This window comes from Setaria viridis, chromosome 2, assembly GCF_005286985.2.
Source record: "Setaria viridis chromosome 2, Setaria_viridis_v4.0, whole genome shotgun sequence".
NCBI lineage: Eukaryota > Viridiplantae > Streptophyta > Magnoliopsida > Poales > Poaceae > Setaria > Setaria viridis.
The window spans coordinates 30,100,526-30,115,219 of record NC_048264.2 but is presented as its reverse complement, the minus strand read 5'-3'; the positions used below and the strand labels follow the sequence as shown (position 1 = coordinate 30,115,219).

General features: G+C 48.6%; 2 protein-coding genes across 5 annotated transcripts; one reads left to right on the top strand and one right to left on the bottom strand.

Moving 5' to 3' along the window:
* Positions 1-680: 680 nt before the first annotated feature.
* On the bottom strand, positions 681-6,235 carry LOC117844772 (uncharacterized). Of its 4 annotated transcripts, XM_072292230.1 has the most exons (13): positions 5,995-6,235; positions 5,864-5,923; positions 4,716-4,822; positions 4,553-4,624; positions 3,785-4,376; positions 3,572-3,693; positions 3,325-3,458; positions 2,914-3,109; positions 2,706-2,798; positions 2,162-2,221; positions 1,989-2,063; positions 1,349-1,429; positions 681-1,178 (listed from the first exon to the last, which is right to left on the bottom strand). In XM_072292230.1, the coding sequence occupies exons 5-13, from the start codon at positions 4,107-4,109 to the stop codon at positions 834-836; spliced, it is 1,431 nt and encodes a 476-aa protein (XP_072148331.1). In that variant the 5' UTR covers positions 4,110-4,376; positions 4,553-4,624; positions 4,716-4,822; positions 5,864-5,923; positions 5,995-6,235; the 3' UTR covers positions 681-833. The 4 variants fall into 4 exon arrangements, with proteins under 4 accessions (XP_072148331.1, XP_072148330.1, XP_072148332.1 ...); XM_072292229.1 differs by having other exon boundaries at positions 4,553-4,822; positions 5,864-5,926; XM_072292231.1 differs by having other exon boundaries at positions 4,716-5,923.
* Positions 6,236-10,288: 4,053 nt separating this feature from the next.
* On the top strand, positions 10,289-13,547 carry LOC117846577 (probable xyloglucan glycosyltransferase 2). The gene is made up of 5 exons (XM_034727798.2): positions 10,289-11,426; positions 11,515-11,823; positions 11,909-12,199; positions 12,290-12,403; positions 12,515-13,547. Exons 1-5 carry the CDS (start codon positions 10,686-10,688, stop codon positions 13,160-13,162), a joined length of 2,103 nt encoding a protein of 700 aa, XP_034583689.1. The 5' UTR covers positions 10,289-10,685; the 3' UTR covers positions 13,163-13,547.
* The last annotated feature ends 1,147 nt before the right edge of the window (positions 13,548-14,694 follow it).

Sequence of the window (14,694 nt, the reverse complement as noted above, 5' to 3'; positions counted from 1 at the left end):
AGTTCGAAGTAGCGTTGCTAGCTACTTCGAACTTTCGCGCGTTGGTACTGAGGTCTCGTTTGGTTCCTCTCCCTAAACTTTAAACTTTAGCTTAACTCATGTTACATCGAATGTTTAAATACTAATTAGGAGTATTAAATATAGATTTTTTCAAAACTCATTGCACAGATGGAGGTTAAATGATAGATTCGTCTCGCCGTTTAACCTCCACCTGTGTAATTAATTTTATAATTAAATGTGGCACGAAACTAAACTTTACCTCAAGAAACAAACACACCCAAAAACGATCGCCCAATAGTGGCCCCAAGGAGCGATGTGCACGACACGGCCCACAGAGACATTTGATTGGAGGCCCAGACAAAACAAAGGAAGCCCGTATTCTTCTTTCTGGGCCCAAAACGCAGGGAGACCATTTTATTGGGGCTTGGGGCCCGTACAACACAGAATTTGAGAGTTTTGTTGTTTATTAAGCAATCAAATTTTCTTGAAAAATGTCGGGATAAAATTTCTTAAAGGATAGTAGGAGTATGTCGGGAAGGTGTGTCTTCACCGACGAAGTGCGGGTACAAAGCAAACAGACGCCTCGCTTGATGTGGCGTGCCAGATTACACGGCGCCGCGATTGCGGGATGAAAAACAGGGCCGAAATCTACGCTCCCATTCATTCGCGAGCCTGCTGACTTGATCAAAGGCGCCATTTCGACCCGATGGAGATTCTTTCTGTGTGCTCGGAGGCGAAATATACATTCCAAATTCAGTTCAGAGATTAGCATTCATCGGCATCACGACATCCTACAACAAGCGGAGGAGAAAACAGAGGGAAGAATGGCTATGCTACAAACCGCTGCTGCCAAGTTTATCCCTCCACGCCAGGTAACCGTCCCGGTTCTGGTTCCTGACAACAGTAAGAAGAGCGGCATCCTCGACGACAATGTTGGAGCCTTGATCTATCCTGTATGACACATCGATGCCTTCGAGATGGAGGTGGTAGACGACGCCGGAGCTCGCTCCGTCCCCGTGGTCCTCATCAGCTTCTTCGCTGCGATGGCTGTTGGTTTCCCTTTCCATGTCTACTTGATGGGGGCGGATCCGCTGGGAGAGCGATCTGATGTCCCAAGAGAGGACCTGCTTGATGAGATCCTGAAATTCATCTGCTGAAGCATAGAGGGACTGCTTTTGCTGAAACAAATAAATGGGCTTCAAATAGTAAGTAAAAAGGTAATTATGTAAAATTGGCCCAATGGACGCGATGGTAAAGTGTGTTACTTCTCTTTTCCAAAAAAAAACTGAAGTTTAATTCTACGCAGAACAAAAAATTTATAAGAGGAGAATATATCAGCATCACTTACGGCATGCACCCAGCAGATGTGAAGCGCAGATATGAATTGTTCAGAAAAATGGATGGACTCCACAGCTAATGCACCATCAATCTGCTTCAACGAAATACTCAACATTACTACGTGGTGAAAAAATGAAGGTAACTTGATTGTAGCATTGCAGCAAGATTTTGTGAAGGTTCGATGTGGCACATGAACTACATGGTGATATGCTGGCAAGACTCAAGAGAACAAAACAAACCTAAATAGACACTGCACAATCTTGCATGCCATTCAGTCAGCATAGCTGAACAAGTATATATTCTCTGAATGATTTGTAACATTTTTTTAGGACCCATATCTTACTGTAAAGTATCATTCAAAACCCCACATCACGGCAGAAAAGTTTTACTAAGCTAGTAAAGTGTGCTGAACTGTTCAAAAAGTAAAGTAGTAACTGCATTTTTTCCCCGGCAGATTGGGTGCTGCCAATTGTATGTAGATGTATAGAGATAATACATATGAACATTTATTAGTCTATAAGGCACACTTATCCCAAAAAAAAAGTCTAGAAGGCACACAACATCTGCTGCCTGCACATGTATAGAAATAATAAAAGAAATGAATGTTAATGTAAAGAAATGCATGAATTGATATACAACATCGTACACACCTCTAACCAATTGGGAACAGCCGCACCTTTAACACTATCAGAATATGGCAGGTACGGTTTAATGTCAATAACAGGCTGTCGATAAGGAATCAACATATTAGGAAGAGCTCACATTGCTAAATTATATCAATCCTCTGCATAATGCTGGACCATATAAGCGCTTAAAATGGTACCGTGCCGTCAACCAAATCTACTCCAGAAAGCAAAACAGCATGCCCATCCACCACCTCCACCTGTTAAAGTTGAAATGAAAAACTCAATACACAGTAGCATGCTGAATAAGATCAATTATATTAAGCAATTGTCCAAAGGAAAATGACATGTGCAATCTCTACATGCTCACAGCATCGTGTACAGAAAGAATCAATATGTATGGAAGTCAATGTAAATCAAAATCCAATCAGAACATTAGTTGATTTTCTTACAGTTTAAGTGACACAGTAGCATGTGTTGATCAGAAGAAAATATTCCTCATCCCTATGAAGATGTGCAAAACCATCCTTAGCACAATACATAATAAGCAACACGCATATACAAATAATCATTAAGATTCTTGTACATACAGGTTCGTTCGTGAATATTTTCAATTCTAAATTTGTGTTGCAGAAAGTAAATAAACATCAGACCATTTCATGTGACAGTATCACTGTTGCAGTGCAAAGGGCACAGCGGGGTGAGACTGCAAGAGGAATGTTGGTTCAATTATGTAATTCTTACCTTTGCTACACTGAGCCCAATTGGATTAGGCCGATGCGGTGCCCTAGTTGCCAAAACCCCCATCTTGCCCCCTTTCAATCTTGGTACCCTTACCTTCCCCAAAAAATAGAAGATTTCAACAAGTTCAGCCCATGTCCAATATAGCAGTTGGAACTTTTTTTTTCCATCACAGGAGGAAACCACCGAAGGACTGAGAACACAACCATACCTTTGCTTTTACCTTGGACCTAGCAGGATCTTTCCACATTTTGTCAAGATCTGTGTTCAGATGGAAAACATAAAGGATCCAGCAATGCGAGTAACTAGCTAGTCCCTCCAGCGCTGCTGCCGGGACTCGAGCTGGATCAAGCGCCACAGTTGCCCTGGCCAGCGTCACAACCAAAGGCTGCCTTGGTGTACCATTCCTATGATTGTAGATCAATAAAGCAATAAAATTAGGTCCATAGCTCGCTTTCCACACATGAACACATCCAGCCATCACCAACTCTGTTTTCTTTTCCCGGAGAGGGCCACTCAACACTCATTCACTCACCAATGACAAAATCTAGTTACCACTCGAGAAACTGACTGAATGCTACAGGGCGTGGAAAATGGGGGCAAAATCGAAGGCAGACAGCACCTAGTGGAGAAGCAGGACTGGACAGTGCCGATGGGCGCCATCGGGTAGGATGCCGGGGCGGCGGCGGCGGCGGCCTTGACCGGCCTCGCCTCGTCGGGGCGGGGCTCCTGTTCGCTCAGAGCCCTCCTCAACGACTGCAAGCAAGGGGCACGATTCAGCAATCAGCAGCATGAGACGAATCAAAGAGGAAGTGTGTGCAGAGCCTGAACGCGCGACAGCTTGCTGCACGGCAGGTCGACGATCTCACCTGCTGGGCGCGCACCCTGCCGCGGCGCTCGGAGGCGGCCTTCTCCGCGGCGACCGCCAGCGCGGCCTCCAGCTCCCGGACCCGCGCGGCCAGGCGGCCGCATTTTCGCCTGTAGAGCAGGCCTGCGGGACAGGTACGACGTCGGTGAGGGAGGAGAGGAAGGTGTTTGACGCGCATAGGTAACGATGAGTCGAGAGAAGAGGTCGATATTACTTGAGAGAACGACGGCAGCGGCCGTGGCGACGAGGGCGGCGGCGGCAAGGCTCCGCGGCGGCGCCATGGCAGCGGAAGCAGCCCCCAAAGGCGCCGAAGCAAAGCGCTGGTAGTGGGCTCGGGAGATAGTGGGCTGGGCTTCACACGGCCAGACACATACTAGGCCTGATTGTGTCGTTTTCGGGCCGTCCGCTTGTCTGGTTTTAAAGTTTAAAACCCTACCGCAATGCATTGAGCTCATTAAACCATACCGCCAAATGTAGCTTACATTAGACCTAAACTGCATTCCAAAGTCAAATACACACATGTACAGACAAATATGCATCCTTTTCAGACGCGTGACACTCAGACTTCAAACACTGCGGCGTTCGCACTGAAAAGGCCAGGTCTCCTACTGAAACTCACATGGAACTTTCACTTGCATTTGCAAACCCACAGAAGACTGGCGTGCCATTTACAGATCTTCAGCCGCTTCAACTAACGAGAAACAAATCCATTGGATTGTGACCCAAGACGCCAAGAGGGCCAAGAGAGGTAGTTGGAACCACCAGCTTGGACGAAAATCTCAAAACGAACAAATCATCGATGGGAACTGCAAACAAAGCGACAAAATTGGATCAAGATCTCAAAACAAACAAATTCATGACGGGAACTTCAAAGGAAGAGAGACTTGATTAGAGTTCAATTCAACTAACACGAGACTATGAGAGATCGACAACATATGCATCTATAACTAGTGCACCAGTAAAGAAAGATTCTTCTGCAAACCTCTCACAACTGAAGAGATGGTGACACAAGCTTGGATCACAATGCTCCTATTCTTGGCGTCCAGCTCTGCAGCTGCCCAAACCATAACAGAAAGTGAAGTAGAAGAATTCCATATAGGGGTGGTACTTGATTTGGGAACGATGGTGGGAAAGGTGTCACGTACAAGCATTTCAATTGCTGTCGAAGATTTCTATGCTGTCCATCCTAACTACACGACGCGGCTTATCCTCCACATCAGAGACTCCATGAATGATGATGTCCAAGCTGCATCTGCAGGTATGATTCATGCTCAGTTATGGATTTGACAACTTAATAAGGTATGCATTTAGTTGATCATGTACAGTTTGTACACTTGGCATTTTGGAAGTTTGATCTTTTAAACACAGCAAACGAATATGAAATACTTCCTCCAATCACGAATGTAAGTCCATCTAGGATCATCCTATGTCAAACTTTTTTACTTTTAACGATCCATATCTAACATTTTATATAGATTGACAAATGACAACACAAGCTTGGTATTTTGGTAGCACTAGATTCATTCTGAAAAGTGTGTTCATAATATGTAGCTCCTATGTAATATAAATATTTTTGGAGATATTACCAGTCAAATTGTCATATTGGAGACCATGTCAGTCTTCTAATCTGCTTATATTTCAAAGAGGAAGTAGTCGATAAAGCTGTTGCACTCCGTTTAAATGGTTGCACAGAATAAACAGAGAACTATGTACATGAAGGGGCAAAAGGGTACCTTTAATTTAGTCAATTCTGTAAGTCCTTATATAGTAAAAATTGGATACATAAACATTTAAATATTCTCTTTCAATAACCTGGTTTTGATGCAGAAAAAAAGCAGCATTGATGCAGTAGATGAAACATGTGCTTTTTTCCTGAAACAGTACAGGTACAAGGAAATGGCAATCATGTCTTAAACACACTTATGCAATGGAAAAACAAAACAAAATACGTTTAGATCTAATGGCACCTAATTTTTGCAAAGCTGTAGACCAATTTCCCTATAGTTCCTTTACCGCGGGTACTGACAGTGGGGACTGGGGATATGACAAAATTATGCAAGTCCTTGCAATTTCAAAGTGAAGTGAATTTAATAGTAGCTTTATGTTAATATGATAGCCATTATTAGCCAATGCAACCTTAAGGAAACAACCTCCAAATAAATCAGTTTTGAGCACAGAGCTTTGAATATAAGACATTTGCTTCCAATAAGAATAAGAATAAAATGTTGACTAATTGGTGCAAATCCTAGTGGAAAAGCAGAGTAAACCATTCCCTTGGGTTTGAGAGTTTGACCTCAATGAGCAATCGGACTCTTGTTTCCCCTACTGCTCAGAGGCAGAGCCATCTCAGCACCTGCTGCAAGAAAAATTCAGCGGCCGCCTGATAGGCTAAGAGCAAACGAGCAATCCTTTGGAAGCACTAACCTGGTACCCTGACCTCAGACTCCTCCGCGCGCGCGCCTGGCGGCGGCTGCCGCTCCACTCTCCGGGCAGGATTCCATGCTCCCAGGACAGCGGGCGCGTGTGGCAAGAAACTAGAGGTTACCTACGAAACTCCCTAGGCTACGCGGCTCGCGGTCGCGGCGGAATGCAGGTGGCAGGGGCAGCGGATTTACTTGAAGCGGCCGCCGGTGCGGAGCCATGGCGGCACGCGTCGACGCCGACGGTCCGCGCCGAGTTCCGACCTGCCTGCCTGCCGCCAAGCCAAGGGTTGCGGTGGGCCGTTCATTGGCCCACGTTGTTGTGGGGCGAGCTGTCAGATACCGAACTCCTTTTGGGCCACTGCCGGGCCAAAATCGATTGGCACCATGGAAAACTTAGCGGGCTCCATGGAAATCGATTGGTATCGAACAATTTGTAGCACAAGATCTCCGTAGGGACCGGTTTTGTCGCAGGGGACAATTCATTCCGCATGGCGCATGGAGCATCGGGCGAGAAAGGGGCCTTTGTCAGGGCGCCACCACCGGCTCGCGGCTTTCACGGGAACCCTGCCAAACGCATTTGGCACTCTAAGCAAACGGTTTCAGTGTTGAAGCTAACTCCGGAGCCGTTCTCAAAATGAACTAGAGCGGCGGAGCTAAAAAGAAAAATATAGCTCCTACCGGCTCCTCCCCTTCCCCACAGACACAAGAACAAAATTGCTCCTCAACAGCGTCCCCACTCTTTTACCGTCGGCGTGGCTGTATGCAGCCGGGACGACCATCACGCGGCTGCTCTAGAGGCATCCCCTGTCTCGTTCGAGCCCTTGCCGACGTTAGCGCAACGGGGAAGAGCAAGGCGTTGGGGAAGCGACGCTGCGAGGCCGAAGCGTGGCCGCAAGGGAGCAACGTGGATGCGAGGATGGAGCAGGCCCGTGGGAAGACGGCGGTGCAGCGAGAGTGTCGGATTGCGGTGGCAGGAAAGAGACGACGAGTAGGAAAGAGAGGAAAAGATAGGTACAAACGAAAGGATAAGAAAGAGATCAGAATAAATAAAGGATGGAAGGAACTAAATAAAGAGAAAAAATAGGTGCATTAAAAATTGAAAAATGACATCAGTTTTTATAGCAAGCACAAATATTGGTTAAGAAATACAATTTTCTTTTTATTTTACATGAATAAAAATTATAAACTGAGGATAATCATACAATTCATCTTAACAACCAAGTCATATGTCAAGGGACATATTTGATATTTGATATCTCCAATCCATTTATGAAAAACAGGTGAAGCCGTTTTGCCTAACGTTTTCCAAAATAGTTTCACATTCACTGTAGAAGCCGCTCCACGAAGAAGCTAGAGCCGGAGCTATTTTTGTAGGAGCCGAATCCCTGCCAAACTAACCCGAACTCTTCCAGGTTCATGATGCATAGAAGCGTTGTCCTCGGGGGAATTCCAGAGGTTCGACGTTAACGTGTCCTCGTGGAGCGCCAATCTGACTGACTATCAAGTATCAACACTAGGGGCGCCGAATTATCCTTGACAAGATTGGATGGATGCACACTTCGCCTGAGATGATTGCTACCTCCCATCTGCCGATGCCCGACAGGCAACAGCGATGCTGACGCGTTGGATAGATTAGAAGAGAGTTCCTCGCCAAAAAAAAAGAAGGATAGATTAGAAGAGAGAGAGCTGAGTAATTAAATGGAGGATAAAATCGTAAGGATAGGCATGCCACCCGTTTCGAGACTATAATCTTCCTCTTACTTGATACCAGAAGAAAGAAAGAGAGGAAGGAGAAGAACTCTTGAAAAGAAGCACGTGACGCGTATGGTAACTTTTTCGGGCACGCCGTCGGTGGTGCACATTACCTTGTGTTCTTTGCTAGGAAAAGGAAAAAGAATTGAAGAAGAAATGATGCATCCCTAGTCGCCGATCGCAAAAGGAGACTGTGCGTGCAGAAGCGCGCATAGTGATCGGCGCCTTTTGACTCACGACTCACGAGCATGGCAGAAAAGTGTGGCGAGGAACGCAGGTTCCCTGCCTCGGATCACTCGAGCACATTCCATAAACTATCTGTCTGTGGTCAGCTGCTTTAGGCCAACGGGAATGGATGCCGGCCGGTGAGGTAGGTTTGTGAAGAGACGGACGGTGGTGCGCTGCTCCGCTAGGTCTCGGTCCTACGCTGTCTGCTTCGTGCAGGACAGATTAAGGAAGGGTACCAGTACGAGCACGACGGCTTCGTCTATGGCCTCCTACTCTCCTCCTCGGCCGTCGGCGTCTTCGTGCAACTACTAGTCCCAGTCGAAGCCCAAAGCAGGTTTTATGTGGTCGCACAACTGTTCTGATCGGAATCGATTTCTTTTTTTCCGGCACACGACCAAAAATAAGGGTGATTCTATTGATCAATTGCTTGGAATAAGACATCTTTACGGTTGACGAACCACAAAGATCTTTTCATTTTTCTTCGACCTCTAGCAATGACACAGTCCCGACCCCGTGCGTGGCCGGTGGCCGTGAGCCATGGGCACCCAACTCATCAAAAAGACAAAAGCTCACCTGCACCATGCCACGCCGCCCGCCATCAGACCAAACGGTATGGGGGGGAGGAAACTAACAGAAAACGAAATAAAGGATAGCAACGAGAACGCCACCGCGCAAGCTCTGGTCCTTTGCCTCGCCGAAAGCTCCGAAACCGGCTGCCAATGTGCCATGTTCCTGCTGTCCGCTTCTCTGTCTTTACTGCGCGCCGGCTCCTGTGCGCTGCGCCCATTTCGCGTTTCCGTGAGTGCCTGAGGGATTTCTCATTTCTTTACCAAAAGCCAGCAGGCAGCGTGGCAGCTGCATGCTTTCGTGGAATCCGTCACCACTAATCCTGGAGGAGTAGCTTTTAGCTTGCAGGAACCGTTTGTGTTTCTTTCCCGAAAATCCTCTCTCTTTGAGGAAGATAAATCCTGGCCTTTTTGCGCCCGGGTTCCTTGTTCTTGTTCTCTTGCTGCTGTTCTTGGGACCAGACCAGGGCAGGGAGGAATGATGTGGGGAACCGGACTGGAAGAAGAGTAAACAAGCGGATTCGCATTTCAGCTTCGGAAAGGGACGTGAGCTAGAGAATAGTGTCGTGTGTGGGAGAGGGCGAGAGGCACTCCAGGAGAGGAACAGGAGAAAGTAGGAGAGAGAGAGAGAGAGGGAGGAAGGATGTGTGTTGCCTTCTACCTCAGAGAGAGGTAGGCTGCTGCTGGCCATTCGCTCGGCATCCAGCGGCTACAACGAGAAACAAGGAACTTGGTCCATACATATGGCCTATAAAAATAAATAGCCCAAGCTGAGCACACGAGGTGAAGGACGTTTATTCTTAAAAAAAGAAGGAACGACTATACAGCACTTGGGTGTTTTTGGTAGGTGTTTTAATCAATTTTTGCGACCATGCAGAACGTTCCACGTAGGAGTGGTAAGGGCCAAAAACGATTGACATGGATGCTAAGAAGAAAAATCGACTGAAAAAGGAAACTGTAACGATAAAAAAATAAAAGGATAAAAGGAGGCGAACAGAGTGTAGCTGCGCACCAGAGTTCGAGTTCTCGACTCAGCACTGATGCTCGCATTTTTATGAATTTATTCCAGGATTTAACCGGCACTATTCTTGTAGTGGTAGGCGACGTGCCTGTCGACAACGGATGCGTCAGTGGTGACTTCGTCAATCTCGAGGATTTGCCGGTTCAGTTTTTTGGAGGTGCTTGTATGGGTAGGGTTGCGTGTGTGTATTCGTAGGGGTGAGTGCGTGCGTGTATGTGAGCGTCCGCATCTATACTTAGGTGATTCGCAAAAATAAAACAAAAGGAGGAACACAGCGGATAAAAAACATGAGATACAATACAAGCATGACGACAAACCCATCAAGTGCAGCAACTTACGGGCTAAGAAAAATAAAAATGAAAATAATAATAACAACAACCTCTCTCTTTTGTTTTTGCAAAATATAGTATAGATGTAAAACTCATATACCTGCCGAGTAGCGTCATTATTCACCATAAGAAACCTAACCGAAACCGCGAAACCGCGGCGATAGGAGCGAGCGAGGCATGGCACATTGGCACCCAACGGTGGAGAGCGAGATGCGACACCTGGCGATCGTGGACGTGACGAGCGAGCCGCGATAGTGAAGCGTTGCTGGTGGCAGCAAGATGCACATCACGGAGCAGCAACTGTTTTTTTTTTTTTAACGAAAGCTCTTTACTTCGCGCGGCAAAGCTTGAGCTATTTGTTTATGGACCATATGTATGGATGTCCTTTGTTTCTCGTCATGGCCGTTGGATGCCGAAGGAATGGTCAGCACCAACCTACCTCTCTCTGAGGTAGTTTCAAGAACTTTAGAGGAACCAGATCCAAGCAGACATGCCGCAAAGCTCCACTACCACTGCTGCCGTGCTGCGCCTCTCTCTCGACGGTGGAAGGTTAGGAATTGAGCTCACGGCAAGCTCCGGGAGCAGCTGAGAATCCCCACCCGCGTAGCGGCATTCCGCGTTCGCAGGCTGCGGACGGCGGTTTCAGGCTTCTTCATGCTGGAGATGCTCCCTTCGCGTCGCTCTCGCCGGCAGCGGCGCGGCGGCGGGTAGGTGTGGAAGCAGGGCGCCGTGGTGGGAGAGTCTTGTGGTGCTGGTGTTTCTCGAGTGCTGTTCTTGCCTCCTGTTCCTGGCGGCAATGGCGCCGGGCCTGGGGCTGGCCTACCCGTGGGGGAGGGATGTCCGGCGGGGAACGCCGGTGGTGGTGACCATGGAGAACCCCAACTACTCGGTGGTGGAGATCGACGAGCCCGAGGCGGAGGCGCTCCGGGCCGGCCTGCCGCCCATGGACAAGGACCGGGGCCGGAGCGCCAAGCAGTTCACCTGGGTGCTGCTCCTTCGCGCCCACCGCGCCGCCGGCTGTCTCACCTCGCTCGTCGCCGTCGCCTGGGCGCTGCCGTCGGCCGTCGCGAAGCGGTTCCGGCGGGCCGCCGCCGCCACCGCCACCGAGGGCCCCGGGCACGGGCGGGGCTGGCTGCTCTACATGTTCATCAAGGGGTTCTTGGCGCTCTCCTTGCTCGCGCTCGCCGTGGAGTTCACCGCCTACTGGAAGGGGTGGCACTTCCGGAGGCCGAATTTGACTGTGCCTGAATTGCATGTGCCGGAGGTGGAGGAGATTCAGGGGTGGGCGCACTTGGCGTACCTGACCTGGATGTCATTCCGAGCAGACTACATCCGGCGGCCGATCGAGTTCTTGTCGAAAGCTTGCATTTTGCTATTCGTTGTCCAATCCCTGGACCGGCTCGTCTTGTGCTTGGGTTGCTTCTGGATTAAGCTCAAGAAGATCAAGCCGAGGATTGAAGGGGATCCGTTCAAGGAGGGTTCAGGGTATCTGCACCCAATGGTGCTTGTTCAAATTCCTATGTGCAACGAAAAGGAGGTAAGGAGATGAATTCATTGTGCAGGTTGCAGTGTGCTGGTTACATTGCGTTGTGGTCTTGTGGATGATGGGATTATTCTTGCGACAGGTCTACGAGCAATCAATTTCAGCGGCCTGCCAGCTAGATTGGCCAAGGGATAAGTTTCTAATACAGGTGCTCGATGATTCGAGCGACGAAAGCATTCAAATGTTGATCAAAGCAGAAGTTTCCAAGTGGAGCCAGCTGGGTGTGAATATTGTCTATCGGCATCGGGTTTTGAGGACCGGGTATAAAGCTGGGAACCTCAAGTCTGCAATGAGTTGTGACTACGTCAAGAATTATGAATTTGTTGCCATTTTTGATGCGGACTTCCAACCAAGCCCTGATTTTCTCAAGAAAACAATCCCACATTTTGAGGTAAGAATTGTCTACTGATTCAATTCAAGTATGCTAGCTACCATACATCCATACGATAGTAACTTCAAATCTTTGGGTGGCTCAGGGGAACCCTGAACTTGGACTAGTTCAAGCACGATGGAGCTTTGTGAACAAGGATGAGAACTTGTTGACCCGCCTTCAGAATATCAATCTTTGCTTCCACTTTGAAGTGGAACAGCAGGTCAATGGGGTCTTCTTGAACTTCTTTGGGTTCAATGGAACTGCCGGAGTTTGGAGGATTCAAGCTTTGGAAGAATCAGGAGGCTGGCTTGAGAGGACAACCGTGGAGGATATGGACATTGCTGTTCGGGCGCACCTCAATGGATGGAAATTCATCTTCCTGAATGATGTGAAGGTACATTTGCATAATGATAATCATAGCATTTTAGATGAGCGATCGATCTTGACAATGTGGAAACTGATTTTACTTAGCACCATTGTCCAGGTCTTGTGTGAAGTTCCAGAATCCTATGAAGCATATCGAAAACAGCAACACCGGTGGCATTCTGGCCCAATGCACCTTTTCCGGTTGTGCCTTCCGGACATAATTACTGCCAAGGTATGCAATCCCATTAGCCCAAAGTTGGCCCCTGTAATGGGGATCAAAGTTCCTTTTCTTGGGGTATGGATCAATATTCTTTTTGACGAGCATTTGTTAATTTCAATGCAGATCACCTCATGGAAGAAGGCAAATTTGATACTATTATTCTTTCTTTTGAGGAAATTGATACTTCCTTTCTATTCTTTCACATTGTTTTGTGTCATTCTTCCACTAACCATGTTCGTTCCCGAGGCCGAGTTGCCTGTGTGGGTCATTTGTTATGTGCCGGTCTGCATGTCCTTTCTTAACATTCTGCCATCACCAAGATCATTTCCTTTCATTGTACCATACCTCCTATTTGAGAACACCATGTCTGTGACCAAGTTCAACGCAATGTTGTCTGGGTTGTTCAAACTTGGAAGCTCCTATGAATGGACTGTCACCAAGAAGTCCGGTCGATCATCTGAATTAGACTTTTTCACAGCTACAGAAAAGGATAAGAAGGGTTTCATGCTTCCTCAGTTCCAGAAGCAATTACCTGAAAAAGGTGAACTGATCGAGATGAATTTAAAAAAGGAACATCATGAGAAGGCACCACATGACGCGAGAAAGGCTAACAAGATCTACAAGAAGGAGCTTGCTCTTTCTCTGCTCCTGCTGACCGCTGCGACTCGGAGCCTCTTGTCTGCTCAAGGGATTCATTTCTACTTCCTTCTGTTCCAGGGGGTGTCATTCCTTGTTGTTGGCCTTGATCTGATCGGTGAACAGATAAGTTGATTCTCCCATGCTATTGTCGAAACAGCATGGAAAGTACGCATATGTTCATACATACAGTGATGTTGAAGATTATGGACTTCCTATTCATGCTTAGAATTTTGCTTCAGAATTGCAACCCTGCTCAAAAGACAAAGGGAAGTGCAATTGGTTCTGCAGTCTAGTTCAGATTCGGGGCAGAAACCAGAAAAGCCCAACAGGAATAAACTGAAGAGTAGATAGAACTTGTTCATCTGTACACTGTCAGTAAAATGTTCCAGCGGTGTTCATACTAATAGAGTTCCACTACGGCAATGTTCTTTGAATTCATGAACAGTTAAACACTGAAACATGTACCACTGTTCATTTATAAATCGTGATACACGCAAAATCTCGTTCTGGAGATAAACTGTGAACCTGTACAAAATGTTGTTGATGTTTGTCGCCATCCTAGGCTCCTAGCTAGGTGAATTGCATTGCAGTCTATCTATCTGTCGGTGGATGTACTTTTAGTAGTCAGCAGGCTGCAGACAGGCAGTTGGATGAACTGCTGGTGCAGTGAGCTTTCGTCTCAAGCATCATCATCACACGGGCATCTAGCATTTTGTTTGTGGCGCACCGGCGTCACAATTGTCCTCTCATTTTCGTTGCAGATGGTATCTACAGGGTTTCAGCTACTCTTGTCATGAGAACTAGTGGCAGCGAGTTGCTTTCTTTCCCAGCTAGGGTTAACTTAGGGCCTGTTTGGTTAGCATTGTTTATAAATAAGCAACTTATAAATAAGCAAATAAGTTGCTTATAACCCAAACACTCTTGCTTATAGAGTTGCTTATAAGTTGCTTATGCATAAGCAAATAAGCAAGTTTGGAGTTACTTATAGTTACTTATGGGGTACTTTTACACCTCCTACCCTCATTCTCTCTCCTCTATCCCGTCACCACTCACACCGCCGGTTCCGCCTGCCGCCGCCGCCGCGCCGGCCGCCGGCCGCCTCCGCGCCGCCCGCTGCGCCCGCCGCCCGCTCGCCGGCCGCCGCTGCGCCCACCGCCTGCCCGCCCGCCGCCTCCGCGCCGGCCGCCGCTGCGCCCGCCGCCTCCGCGCCGGCCGCCGCCTCCGCGCCGGCCGCCGCCTCCGCGCCGGCCGCCGCCGCCCGCCGCCCGCCTGCCGCCACCGCCGCGCGCCCCCCGCTCCCGCTCGCGCCCGCCGCCGCCGCTCCCGCCCGCCGCCGCTCGCACCCCGCCGCGGCCCGCCGGTCCCGCCCGCCGCCGCTCGCGCCCGCCGCCGCCGCTCCCGCCCGCCGCCGCTCGCACCTCGCCGCGGCCCGCCGGTCCCGCCTGCCGCCGCTCGCACCCCGCCGCGGCCCGTCGGTCGCGCCCGCCGCTGCCGCCGCCCGCCCGCCGCTCGCGCTTGGCCGCTGCCCTGTTCTTCTGACGCCAGCCAAGGAAGGAGCTGGTAAGTAGTAGGGGTAGTGGGAAATGGGGTGGACCAGGGGTAAATGTGTCAATACCACTCTCATTTATTGCAAATAAGCAACCCAAACCAAACACCTAGACTTA